This window comes from Cetorhinus maximus, chromosome 9, assembly GCF_964194155.1.
Source record: "Cetorhinus maximus chromosome 9, sCetMax3.hap1.1, whole genome shotgun sequence".
NCBI lineage: Eukaryota > Metazoa > Chordata > Chondrichthyes > Lamniformes > Cetorhinidae > Cetorhinus > Cetorhinus maximus.
The window spans coordinates 98444970-98459915 of record NC_135887.1 but is presented as its reverse complement, the minus strand read 5'-3'; the positions used below and the strand labels follow the sequence as shown (position 1 = coordinate 98459915).

The following is a 14946-nucleotide window of genomic DNA, read 5'->3' as shown; positions in this document are numbered from 1 at the left end:
AGCCGATAGCAAGTCCCAAGCTAAGAAAACCCTGAAAGTCCTGGGGAGTGGAAGAAGAGAAAGTCCAAAGAAGATCTTCTAGTTAAAGGAAGGACAGGAACTTGGCAAAAGGTCCTGTTCAGTCAAGTTAAGAGTGAGGGGCAGAGAGAAAGGCTCCAAGCTTCAGATTTAAAGTGAGAACAGCTTGCAAGAATGTTCAAAGAGACAACTGGAGGTCTGTAATTCTTTGCTATGGGTATGTGAAGCAGTGGTGTACTTTTAAGGCTGAGTTGGTGAGAAAGAGTGTATGGAAGACAAGTTAGGTGGATGTGAACACATAAAAACTTGGAGCAGGAGTAGGCAATTCAGCCCCTTGAGCCTGCCCTGCCATTCATGGCTGATCTCATTTCGGCCTCAACTCCAATTTCCCGCCCTCTCCCCATAACCTTTCAACCCATTATTAATTAAAAATCTGTCTATCTCCTCAAATTTATTCAGCATCCTGGCATCCACTGCACTCTGAGGCAGTGAATTCCACAGATTCATGACCCTTTGAGTGACCCAGGGAGAGAAGGAGAGTTCAAAACCCTGGAGGTGAACCCTTATGGAAAGTGTCTGAGCGAAAACGTCAATTTGGGAGAAGATTCCCAGGGGAGGTCTTGGAAAGCAGAGATTGGAATCCCTCGTGTGAAGGACAGAATTCAGAGAGACTGGTTGACTCAAGGTGGGACAAGAATCTGAGGGGAGTTGAGGAGAAATCCATAGCATCTGTTTGAGGTGGCATGTGTCACTTGGTTTCAGAGTGTGGTGTGCCCGACCACAGGGTGCCATAGGTTTATATGGACTGTGTACTTCCTGTGAACATTAGAGTATAAGATAGCTTTTTGAACTTGTGTTATCCTTATAAATCTGTATACATCTGTAAAGGTATAGTGGGTGAAGGAGTATTGTAATATAGTTAATCTTTTCTTGTTGAATAAGTGTTTTATTCTTTTATTAAAAGCTCATCAGCTGACCCATGCCTCTGTTCAGTAGCTACTCTCCACGTATCTAAACAAACAAACAAAAAGTTAGGATCCATCAAGCTGAGTCCACTCTGGGATCAGGCTTGTCCAGGGGTAACCTCAGCTGTGGATCATAACAAGCACCTTTCAAACCAGTGACCTCTCCTTCCAGGAGGACAAGGGCAACTGATATTTGGGAACACCACCACCCATAAGTTTCCCTCAACGCCATACACCATCCTGACTTAAAATCATATTGCTGTTCCTTAACTGTCACTAGGTCAAAAACCTAGAACTCCCTTCTTAACAACATTATAGATATACCTATAACCACATGGACTGCAATGGTACAAGAAGGCTGCTCACCACCATAGCAATTAGGATTGGGCAATAAATTGCAGCCTTGCCAGCCATGCTCACACCACATGAATGCCTAAAATATATAAGTGTACTTGAGATAGGATACACACTCCAGAGGTGACGATGTTGAGTAACTGATGAGAAACCATTACTTGGAATGCACTGCTTGCTTCTGAACAGGATTGAAAGGATTGAGTTTGAAGTAAGAGAATTTTGTTACACAGGGATATACCATTAAGACAACATATTCACAACCAACCTCTGGACCATATGTGAGGAAACTTGTGAGAAGCATAAATGAGAAGACAAAGAAGTCAGCGGGAAGCTTTCAGTGTATGTTGAATGCATCATGAATGAGGTGTTAATTGGTCCCAGGAGGTCAAGGGAGGACATCTTAGTCAAGATGCAATGGTTGGCGAGGCATCTCATTGGGATGGGAGAGCAAATCACAAGAATTTTAGAAGAGAGGCAAGGTGTGGCTTTGCCTTAACACATATGCTACCACTATAGCAATCTGAACAGAGCAAGTGGGAGAACATATAAGAGAGATGGGCAGTTTAGATGTGGGGGAAGAAATCACTACCCTTAAGCCATGCCACACGTGTAAATGTTAGTATCAATATTCACTTGTGATGAGGCTGTGAATGACAAGGGCCTGTTTGCAAGGAAGCAAACATTTTGGAGAAAGAGTTACAGCAATGAATACATACAGCTGACTCAGACTTACTATATGTCAACTGTACAGGAAGCTTAAATTTCAAAAGAGAGATGTATAATTTTACTGATTTTAATGCTGTCCTTCAGTTCATTGTGCCTCAAAATCAGTGGAGGCAACAGGAGGGGAACAAGTGGAACTAATAGGAAGAATCTGAAAGGAATAGACACAATATGCCTGATCATAATTTCCTCCACGGCCACAGCTATGGTTCAGGTGGTTAGCATCCTTGCCTCTGATTCAGAAGGTTATGGGTTCATCCCACTCCACAGACTTGTGCACAAAAGTCTAGGCTGACACTCCCAGTGCAGTACTCTCTGTTCTGCATTATCAGAAGTGCCATCCTTTGGATGTGACTTCAAACCATCTGCTCTCTCAAGTGGATGTACAAGATCCCATGGTACTGTTTCAAAGAACAGTCAGAGTTTCTCCAGTGCCCTGACCATTATTTACCTCTCAAATCAACATCACCAAATAGATTATTTGATCATCATCATCTCAGTGCTATATGTGCACAAACCGATGGCTACATTTCCTACATTACAACAGTGTCTACAGTTCAAAAGTAGCTGTAAAGTGCTATGGGGCAACCAGAGACTGTGAAGGCACTATATAAAAACACAAGACCTTTCTTTAATAAGTGACCTGCTTCTAATGTTGGTGTCAGATTATCCACACCCAAAGACAATCAGACCCAGTTGTACAGTTTTGGCAGAGAACAACATTTTAAGGATCCAAACCAAGTATTCACAGATTTTAAAATATGACATTAAATGTATTTGTTTTCTACCAACCTATACCTCACGTCATGCCATACTAAATATACTCCTCTAAACCATCTATAAGTCCAACATTATCATGTTTCACTGGATCATAATTTGCCAACTTTGGCACAAATGAAAACAGAAAATGCTGGAAATACTCAGCTGATCAGGCAACAACTGTGGAGAAAGAAATAGGGTTACCTTTTTGGGTCAATAACCATTTTTCATAACTGGAAAAAGTTGGAGGCGTAACTTGCTTTAAGTATAGAGCTGTTGCGGGGTAGGGTGGAAAAGAAAAAAAAAGTCATTTATTCTCTCCTTCCTTCTATCCTACCACAGGATTTCTTCCCTTTTACTATTTTCCCACCATTTGCATTTATATAAAACCTACAACATCTCTGACACTTTTTAGTTCTGACAAAAAGGTCATCGACCTGAAAAGTTAGCCACGCCTCTCTCCATAGATGGTGCCTCATCGGCTGATCATTCCCAGCATCATCTATCCATTCAGGTTTCCAACATCTGCACTACTTTGCTTTTGTAAAATGATTTTTGCATGAAGATAGGAACAAGAGTAGGCCATTCGGCCCTTCGAGCTTGCTCCACCATCTAATTAGATCGTGGCTTCATCTACCTCAGTGACACTTTCCCACACTATCTCCATACCCCTTGATGTCATTAGTCCTCAGAAATCTATTGATTTCTGCCTTCAACATGCTCAATGATTGAGCTTCCACAGCCTTCTGGGGTAGAGAATTCCAAAGGTTCACCACCCTCAGTGAAGAAATTCCTCCTCATCTCAGTCTTAAATAGCCTACCCCTTATCCTGAGATTATGTCCCCTGGCTTTAGACTCACCAGCCAGAGAAACATCTTATCTACATCTACCCTGTCACGCCCTTTAAGAATTTTGTAATTTTCCATGAGGTCACTCTTCGTTCGTCGAAACTCTAGGGAATACAGACCCAGTCTCCTCAATCTCTCCTCTTGACAATCCCACCATCCCAGGGATTAATCTGGTGAACCTCTGTTGCACTCCCTCTATGGCAAGCATGTCGTTCTTTAGATAAGGAGACCAAAACTGTGCACAATACTCCAGATTACGTCTCACCAATGCACTATATAAAACTGCAGCAAGACATCTTTACTCCTGTATTCAACTCCCCTCCAACGTATCATTAGTGTCCTAATTGCTTGCTGCGCCTGCATGCCAGCTTTTAGTGACTCATGAACAAGGACACCCAGGTCCCTTTGGACACCTGCACTTCCCAACCTCTCACCATTTAAGAAATATTCTGCCTTTCTCTTTTTTCTGCCAAAGTGGATAACCTTAGACTTATTCACATTACCTTCCATCTGCCATGTTCTAGCCCATTCACTTAAAGGCTGTTAATTGTCAAGAGATGGTTATTTAAAAAAGCATTATTGAACATGATTCAAAATATTACTGTACGAGTTACTAATAATTTACATCAGTAACAGTTAGGTCAGTCAGAATCTAACATTTGGCATGCAATAATGGGACTGATGTTAAAAGGTAATTTAACTCATATACACCGAACAATCACTTGCCTCACCACTTAATAATTTGGAAAACTGGTAGCAAACCTATTTACCACCTTTTTTTAATCTTGCATTGGCAGTACCAAGTGCACTTTTTTAAAAATTTGTTCATGGGATGCGATGTCACTGGAAAAGCCAGCATTTGTTGCCAATCTCTAATTGCCTTCAAGAAGGTGATGATCTTCCACACAGAGTGCTGTTGGGGAGTTCCAGGATTTTGACCCAGCGACACCGTTCCAAGTTATGATGGTGTGTAACTTGGAGGGGAACTTGCAGGTGGCGTTCCAATGTGCCTTCCTTCCTTGTCCTTCTAGGTGCTAGAGATCACAGGTTTGGACAGTGCGGAAGAAGCCTTGGCGAGTTGCTGGAGTGTATCCTGTACATGGTACACACTGTTACCACTGTGCAGTGGTGGTGGGAGTGAATGTTTAAGGTGGTGGATGGGGTGCCAATCAAGCAGGCTGCTTTATCCTAGATAGTGTCAAATTTCAAGGTGTTAGAGCTGTATTAACCCAGGCAAATGAAGAGTATTCCAGCACAATCCTGACTTAAGCATTGTAGATGGTGGACAAGGTCTGGGGAGTCAGGAAGTGAGTTACTCAACACAGGATTCCTAGCCTCTGACCTGCTCTTGTAGCTACAGTATTTATATAGCTGGTCCAGTTCAGCTTCTGGTCATTGGTAAGCCCCAAGATGCTGATAGTGGGAGATTAGACAATGGTAGGGTCTGTTGAATGTCAAGACACGGTTAGATTCTCTCTTGCTGGAGATGGTCATGACCGGGTACTTGTGTGGCACTAATGTTATTTGTCAATTATGTGAGGGAATCTATATTGTTTAATTTAATTTGTATGCTGTTAGGCAGAACCTACGTCAAAACAGAAACTGAACTGAGAACAAAACCAATAGAGCAGAAAAGGCAAACCTAGAGATGACACAGAACTTTCCTGCCTCTAAGGAAAATCAGGAGCAAGCTAAGGTTGGGAAATCGAAACCAAACCTTGGTGAAAGATATAAAAGCACACAGATCAGTCTAAGTTGTGCAAAAGCAGTTGTCAAGTCCCCTGGAGCAGGACAGGCAAGCTGAAGAAGATTCAAGAGGAGGAGGCTGGAGCTAGAAGCGAGAATAAAGGGCTGCAACAATTTCTGTTACTTGAAGATAACAATGGTGGATCTATGCCATCCAGACCAAGTTGAGCAGGTTCTGCATATGTGTGCCATATGTGGTGAAGACCATGCCCATGTAATTCAGGTTGGTCATGCACTGTCAGCTGGGGATCAGACTGGCTCCAAGAAGGATTAGAGCTGAAACTCATGAAGAAGACAGGGTTTGATAACTACAATCTGTGTGAACTGCTGAGGCAATTTGTAAGATCTGTTTTAGCTGCATCCGCCATTTACCATGCAATTTATAGTTTACATCTGACCACAATTTGCCTGCTAATTCATGTTTAACTCATTAATTTCTGGATGTTAGAGTACAGGATAGATAGTATTGAGTGCTTGCTTTGTTGACTCTTTATAGTAAAATTTCTTCTGTTTTAAACAGTGGAAACTTGGGGCTTTATTCCTTTAGTAAATAAATAGAAGAAATCCAAAATCCCAGTGGGAAAAAATAGTTACTGGTCTCTATTGTGATACCAACACTTATCAACCCAGGCCTAAATGTTGCCCAGGTCTTGCTGCACGTGGATGTGCGCTGCTTCAGTATCTGAGGAGTTGTGAATGGTACTGAATACTGGGTCTAGGACACTATCCTGAGGAACTCCTGCAGGCCTGTCCTGAATCTATTAGGACTGAGATGAGGAGAAACTTCTTCACTCAGGAGGGTGGTGAACCTGTGGAATTCTCTACCACAGCAGGCTGTGGAGGCCAAGTCATTGAATATACTAAGGAGGAAATAAATAGATTTCTAGCCTCTAAAAGGTGTCAAGGGGTATGGGGAGAGGGCAGGAGTATGACGTTGAGATAGAAGATCAGCTGTGATCATATTGAATGGTGGAGCAGGCTCGAAGGGCCAAATGACCTACTCCTGCTTCCATTCTTCTATGTTTCTATGCCCTGGGGTTGAAATGATTGGCCTCCAACACCCATCTTCCTTTGACTGTTGAAAGTTTTCACAGAATTCCATTCACTTCAATTTTTGCCAGGGTTTCTTAATGCTGCCTTGATGTCAAGGGCAGTCACTTTTACTTCACCTCTGGAATTCAGCTGTTGCATCCATTTGGAAAAAGACTGTAATGAGGTCAGGAGCTGAGTGGCCCTGGCATAACCCAAACTGGGCATCAGTAAGCAAGTTATTGCTGTGCAAGTGCCGCTTGATAACACTGTTAATGACACCTTCCATCACTGCCGATGATCAAGAGGAGACCGATGGGGCAAAAATTGGCTGGATTGGATTTTTCCTGTTTTTCATGTGCAGGACAATACTTGGGCCATTTTCCACCTTGTCGGTTAAGTGCACGTGTTGAAGGTATACTGGAATAGCTTTGCTAAGGTCATGGCTAATTCTGGGGTGCAATTCTTCAGTTCTATAGCTGGGATGTTGTCAGGGCCCATAGCCTTTGCTGTATCCATTGCCTTCAGCTGTTTCTGGATATCACGTGGAGTGACTCAAATTGGCTGAAGACTGGCATCCATGATGGTGCGGTCCTCAGGAGGAAGAGGAGATGGATCATCCACCTTCTGGTTGAAGATGGTTGCAAATGCTTCAGCTGTGTCTTTTGCACTGACAAATAGTGGAGGAGCCCACTGTTCAGGATGGGGGTTGGGGGGGCAGAGGGTGGGGAGGGGGTTGTTTTTGGAGCTGCCTCCTCTGGTTAGTTGTTTAATTGTCCACCACTATTTACAACTGGATGTGGCAGAATTTTGATCTGATATGTTGGTTGTAGGGTCGCTTGCCTGTCTACAGCATGTTGCTTCCACTGTTTAGCATATAATCCTGTATTGTAGTTTTATCACACTTCATTTTTAGCTGCGCCTGATGCCACTCCTGGCATGTTCTGCTACTCCTCATTGAACCAAGTTTGGTGCCCTGGCACGGTAAAGTGAGAGATACTGGCTTGATGGTAATAGTAGAGCGAGGGAAATGATTACAGATTACAGATTGTAATCGAATACAATTCTACTGATAGCCCACAGCACATCATGGATGCCCAGTTTGAGTTGTTAGATCTGTTCTGAATCTATCCCATTCAGCACAGTAGTAATGCCACACACACAATGGTGGGTACCGTCAGTGTAAAGTTGGGGCTTTGTCTCCACAAGGGCTGTGAGGCGGTCACTCTTGCCAATACTGTCATAGACAAAAGCACTTGCCAAAGATTGGTGAAGACAAGGTCAAGTAGGTTTTTCCCCTACTGTTTCTTCTCTCAGCACCTGTCACAGGCCCAAGTTTAACAGATCTGTCCTTCAGCACTCAGCCAGCTCAGTCAGTAGTGGTGCTACCGAGCCACACTAAGTGATAGATACTGAAGTCCTTCAGGTGTACCCAAGGTACATTTTGTGCCTTTGCTATCCTCAGTGGTTCTTCCAACTGGTATTCAACATGCAGGAGCACTGATTCATCAGCTGAGGGAGGGCAGTAGGTGGTAATCAGCAGGAGGTTTCCCTGTCTATGTTTAGCCTGCAGCCATGAGATTTCATGGGGTCTGAAGTCAATGTTGAGGACTCCCAGGGCCACACCGTCCCAAATGCGTACTATTACACCACTACCTCTGGTGAGTACGTCCTGCTGGTGAAACAGGACATATCCAGGAATGGTGATGCAAGTATCCGGGACACTCGCTGTAAGGAATCATTCCATGAGTATGACTATATCAAGCTGTTGCTTGATTAGTCTATGAGATAGCTCTTCCAAATTTGTCACAAGACCCCAGATGTTTGTGAAGAGGACTTTGCAGGGTCAACTGGAGAGGGTGCACCATTGTCATTTCCAATGCCTAAGTCACTGCTGAGTAGTCCATCCAGTTTTATTCTTGTTCAATCTTCCTATAGCTGTTTGAGTGGATTGATTAATCATTTCAGAAGGCAGTTCAGTGTCAACCATGTTGCTGTGGGTCCGGAGTCACATGTAGGCCAGACAGTGTAAAGATGGCAAATTTCCTCCCCTAAAGGACATTAGTGAACCAGATGGGTTTTTAATAATAATCATGAAAATACTGGATTTTATTAGTAGCAGCATTTTCTTCCAGTTTTATTAATAGAATTGAATAATGATGGAATTTAAATTTCCCCAGCTGTGAGATTAGAACTCATGTCTCCAGAGCATTAGTCCAGGCTTCTGAATTACTGGAAGAATATTACCACTATGTTACCGTCCCCTTGCATGTTTTTGCTCTGGTGGGTACTCAGTCTGCAGTTGAGTTACAGGGAAAGATTAAACAGGTTAGGACTTTATTCCTTGGAGCGTAGAAGAATGAGGGGAGATTTGATAGAAGTTTACAAAATTATGAGGAGTATAGACAGAGTAAATGCAAGTAGGCTCTTTCCACTTAGATTAGGAGAGATAAACATGAGAGGACATAGTTTTAGGGTGAAAGGGGAAAGGTTTAGGGGGAACATTAGGGGGAACTTCTTCACTCAGAGAGTGGTGAGAGTGTGGAAAGAGCTACCATCTGACGTGGTAAATGCAGGCTCACTCTTAAGTTTTAAGAATAAATTGGATAGATACATGTATGGGAGAGGTCTGGAGGGTTATGGACTAGGTGCAGGTCAATGGGACTAGCGGAATAATATTTCGGCACAGGCTAGAAGGGCCGAATGGCCTGTTTTCTGTGCTGTAGTATTCTATGGTTCTATGTCTGCCAAAGGGAGCTAGATCAGTTCCTCGCTGGGACAGCGACTGCCTCATATAGAAGGCAAGTGACTTTATGGCTACATTTGGTTTATCTAATCTCCTGGAATGGTTTTTGATCATGAGTATCTTTTTTCCTTTCTGGCCCTTTTTTCATCTCTCCCATGAGATAACATGGATTGTATGGTTGCAGTGTGGTTGTGGGTGGAGGGGGGTTTAGCCATAATTATTGAGCCATCATGGTGCAGGGCGGGAATGATGGACCAGCTGGTCCTTTCCAGCCCATCAATTTTTTGTTTTTATGGTTTTCCCACCCCAATTACAGATCCAAAATGCTGGTGATACAATAAAAGAACAAAGCACCCAGGTGCCAAAATGATTTTATTTGCTCCAACTTTTTTGCTGCATGCAAGGTGGCTTCCATAGATACAGCCAGAGCTTTCTAGAAAAGGGACCCAGCCCCATCTCTTTGGGCAAGTCATAACGAGCAAGAAAACCTCACATACGGTTCTTTAGGTCATAACTGTAGAACTCAGAAATTTGTTTTTCAGCACTGCATTGCTTTTGATAGCTGGTTTTAAGAATTACTTTAATCATTTTAAGATTTATAAATTGCTATATAGTGCAAATTAATCTACACTAAAACACTTGCTTAAAAGGAACAAATCAAATATCAACACTACAGAAGAAACACCAATTTCCCTTGCATAATAAACTTGTTTTCTAAACTCCTAATCAACTAAACTTGTTTAAAATTACACCACATTTGACAGGTAATTTTCTGCCATTTGTGCCACCTCCAAAACAATCTCATAACCAAATATAAATCATCTCATTTTATGACTTTGAAGAGGCAGTTGTCAGTGACTTCGGGAAGAGGTGTACACCCACACACCCCAGGGAAGCGATCAGTAATGGGCTTGCCCATCCACAATAAGCAATATCTGGTTTCGTGACTTCAATGCATAGATCTGATCCTGCCAGTTTATATGAATGCGAGTGCAATAGAAATTTTACAAACACCTCTTTACAGTGTACAGTGCTGTCAGGGGTGGGGGTGTTTATAGCAGGGATTTCCGTGCTAGCGGCTGCAGTCCTCAACAAGTTCAGGAGCCAAAAACAGTCCTTTTATTTTTACATGTACCAAAAATATTTGGAGAATAGCATTTTCTTGCTTTAAATGTAAATGTATCCAATCCTTTTTTTAAAATGAACTACTATCAATGTCAGAACAAAATACTCGAGTGCAATAGGTTGTTCAGAAAATTACATAAATTAACTGAATTTTTTTGTTGTTAGATTGGATTTTTGCATATTTATATTAGATCAAAAACTAAAAAGCTAATTCCTACTCCAAACATAGGACCACCCTGATTACAGTAGAGCCATTCACAGATAACTTATTGCTTTTGAACAATAATCCACAAAACCAGCATGGAGACAAATAAATACATGTATCAGGAAAAACATATAAACCAGGGCATCGTTAACTTCCAGAAGTTCAGAAAATAAAGGCGTTGAATGATGCACCGACAATATTCTTTCTATTATACACATTGTTACTTTTACTTTGCACTATAGCATTTTTACATCTATACAAACTCTCTTAAATCTCTGAAATATTAAAATACCAAAATTGGAATTAAAACAAGTTTGACACAAAAATCCTAAACATTTGTTTCAAAACTACAAAATAATACATCACTTACGATGACAATTTACCTAACTGTTAGTATTTATTCCTGAAATTACACTGAAGTAAAATTGCAATAGTGCATAAAGTTGGCCTTTGTAACAGGACAGAATTATAGTAAAACAATGTGGCTTGCAACCCAGAGGTTTTAAGTTCAAATCTGACTACAATATGGTGCAAAGTTTAATTCAATAAATGATAAGTTGGGAGTTTATGCAAGAAATAACTACAAAAGCTTCCAAATTGTTGTATAAATCCAATTACTTACTAATGTCCCTCAAGGAAGAGAACCTGTAACATCTTATAGATAACTGGCATCCACCCTGCATGGCTGATTTTGAATGACCTTCATTCTGGCCTTGTAAGCCACTCAGTTGTAGGATACTCATGTGGCAACTAAAAATGGACAATAATCTTTCAAGAACAAAAAAAAATGTCCAGTTACTTTATAAGTAACTATTATATTGCATTTTTGTTAAATTATAAAAACTATTAAATAACTGAGATACAAGTTTTTAAAAAGCTGATACCAATAGTATCAGCAATTCACAACAATTTCCAAATGATGCTGTGAGGTTTTAATGACAAAACAGTTTGAGAAGTGGATCTGGTGGTTTGATGTGTGGATGTTAGCAATTTTCAAAGTGCAAGCTCTGTACATGTTCATCGTATAAAGGAACTTAGGAAACGAGTAGACCATTCAGTTCCTTGAATCTGTTTCATGATTCTATTACATCATGGTTCAACTGTACCTCAGCTTCATTTAGACTCATTTGGTCCCTATCATTTACTTCCCTCGCTTAACATAAATCTATTCATCTCAGTCTTAATATCATACCTGTCCTTCATGTGTTGAAAATGGAAATAAATGTTGCAGTTGCCTCATAATATTTCCTTTAAAAGGTCCTGGCTTGCATCAGGATATAGTTTTTTTCTGGTTATGAATAATACAATATATCGTTTCTGAAACTAGTACAATGCTTCTTTTGCCATAGAGAAAAGAGCACATCCAGAAACACATCAGGAATATAAAAGCAAAATACTGTGGATGCTGGAAATCTAGAACAAAAACAAAAATACCTGGAAAAACTCAACAGGTCTGACAGCATCTGCGGACAGGGATACAGTTGACGTTTCAAGTCCATATGACCCTTCATCAGAACTAAGACATATAGAAATGAGATGAAATATAAGCTGGTAGAGGGGGGTGGGACAGGTAGAGTTCGATAGGGGACCAGTGATAGGTGGAGGCCAAGAAGAGACTGCCTAAGAAGTCATAGATCAAAAGACAAAGGGGTGTTGTGGTGGTGATATTATCTAAAGGGTGTGCTAATGGGGACATTAAGAGTAGCAAGCAGGACAAGCTAGTGGCAGATGGCCCTAGTGGGTCATCAGGAATATTGCATTATAAAAAAAAGGCTGTGAATGAGCAGAAATTACAACACACAAATAAACTACTTAACTTTCATATTGCAAGTTTCAAATATAGGTCACTTCACCATCCCATCCCTGTACATAATTTCTCAAAGTTAGATGTTTTCCAAAGAAGCTACATTTCACATCAGATGTATTCTGCACATACAAGCACCTTCCCAGTAGCCATGAATTGTAAACAGGTGGGAAAATTAAATTCCCAAATTCTCCCATTCTAAAATTTTAAGATAGTTAACTTTTAATCCATTTCTTATCCTATATTTATGAGCTATTTGTATTCATGAACAAACACTTGGTTCTTTTCAACTGGTTGTAACAAAAGGGTCATAGTCTGTAAGTAATATTTGTAACAAGTTCGCATGTCAAATACAGCTTAGAATCTGTTCAATAGTATCAGGACAGAAAACAGTCTAACCAACTGTATTCTAAATAAGGCTCATCCTGTAGTCCCTTGCAGCCATTTCTACTGCCTGACATATGGTTGTAACACAATTGAAACATCTTCAAATTAAACTTAAAAGTTAAGTTTCTCATCCATTTTAAAGGAAAATAACTTTTCCAAAATACTGTAAAGCATTTCAATATGAAAGCCAACAAGATTTGAAATTGAAAAATGAACACAAAAAGAAAAATAGAGAAATTAATGATTTTGTTTAACAGGTGTCTTTGTTGGATTTCCATTGAAAATAAAGCTAACACTTTAACTCATGTTTGTTTCTGGCAGCATTAAGAGTTAAAAAAAAATTATGATTCTCTGAAATCCGAAACAATTCAAGTGCTGTTGAAGTGCCCCAGCTTAAGTGTAGCCTATATTTCTCTTTTAGATACTGACAACCCAGGCATTACCAACATTTCTGTTTCTAATCAATGAAATTAACATTTTGTGAATTCTGGCATCGAAATACAGAACTGTGTATCTGCAAAATTGTTACCTTTCACACAAATTAAAACTTAGATTGAAAGCATTACCTTCATGCACAGAATACTATTTTAGGCATTTACGATATATCATCCTAAGGGATTGAGTAAAAACTTTATAGAGATTTATCTATTCTGTATTTAACAGGTTGTTCTATTCACAAGAGGATTGCTATGTAATTCCAGCAGCTAGCTGCGTAATCATTTGATTGTCAGTAAAATACTGACAAGGCGTCTTTGGCTTGGCACACATTGGGAGAAAATCTTTAGATGTTACTAATATGATACCAAGTTCCAGTGGTGTTTCTTGAAGGAAGAACATAAATCACAAACTTTAGGGTGGTTTTTATGGCGTTACTTCTTCCTCTGCCATTATATTTACTTTATAAAATTGAATTATCTTTTTACTGCATGCAGTACTAACACCAGTAACATTTTATTGGCAATGTTCTCTAGTAATATTGAAGGGAAAATAAGTGCAACTCAAGGCTCTGACGTATTTACAAAAACAAACATGCGCTTGTTTCTCCAAAGTCACTGTACGTCAATAATTAGTCACTCAGAACAGGACAACAGATTTGTTTCTTTCCCTATTTTGAAAGGTTCAATTATCAAACAACCACACAAAGGATATACCATAAGCAATGCACAGAAAAGATCAGGGCAGTTTACATTAGTCACTATCACCAGCTTGTAATTTAATAACAAAGAAGTTCAGTTTCCACCCTCTTCCCACTGGAACAGCTCAGTTGCTCTGCAGGCACTCATGGCCTAAAGGACTCTCGCCAACCCAATCGAGATGGACACACATGTTTAACGACGTTTTTCAAAATTTTTGTTCTCTCTGAAAAAAATACTCACCCGTCTTTTCAGGGTCGTAACCGACAACCACAAAGTAATCGGCCAATCTCGCCATTTCTCGTGAATTTCAGAGCTCGAAACAGAGAATCTCAACATTTTTCTCCCTGGTAAAGCTCAGCCATGTTTAACCCCCCCCCCCCCCCAGGCAGCACAGTACGCGTGCGCTAACAAGCCTGACCCTGATTGGGCGGCGGCCCCGGCTTTCCAGACAGCGCGAGTGAAGCGGGTGCAGCGGCTGCCGCGAGAGGAACAATCAGAACCGGTCAGGAAGCAGTAGTAAAGGTTGCTGCAAATCAGGGTAATGAGCTGCAACCAGGGCGATGGGGAAACATACAATTGCCTGCACATTCACTTCTGCATTCCCACAAGAGTGTTGGAAATAGTTCAGAGCGCTACTGAGTAAGCCCCCCCGCCCCCTATTCCAGAGGTTGGGAAGCAGCATATTATTGTGATGTTCTGCCGAAGGGCCATGAAGGCTCGAAACGTTAACTGATTTCTTCTCCGCCGATGCTGCCAGACCTGCTGAGTTTTTCCAGGTAATTCTGCTTTTGTTTTGGATTTCCAGCATCCGCAGTAGCTTTTAGCTTTTTGTTTTTATATTATTGTGATGTCCGCTGGTGCGCGCGCACACTGTTGAAGTCGTTATCCTGGCTCCTGCTGCAACCCGAAACAATTCGGATACGGCAGCTTCAAAGCAACCGGATCGACATCTTAAAGCAATCAGAGCGACTGAAGATCTGCAATTCAGAGCATTCAAGCCGAAGGTCAGACAGGCTGCAATCGCAGCAACAGAGAGTGTCAGCTGTATGATTTTCAGTGAAATCAAACAGCAAGGCGAATGAACAGAAAACGAAAATCAAA

General features: G+C 41.0%; 1 protein-coding gene across 1 annotated transcript in view; it reads right to left on the bottom strand.

Moving 5' to 3' along the window:
• The window catches only part of sbf2 (SET binding factor 2), a 669356-nt gene extending 655110 nt beyond the window's left edge, over window positions 1-14246 (bottom strand). The window contains exon 1 of the mRNA XM_078549182.1: window positions 14086-14246. Coding sequence (XP_078405308.1) covers window positions 14086-14140 — 55 coding nt within the window. The 5' untranslated portion in view covers window positions 14141-14246. The remainder of the gene's footprint in view (window positions 1-14085) is intronic.
• Between the last annotated feature and the right edge of the window lie 700 nt (window positions 14247-14946).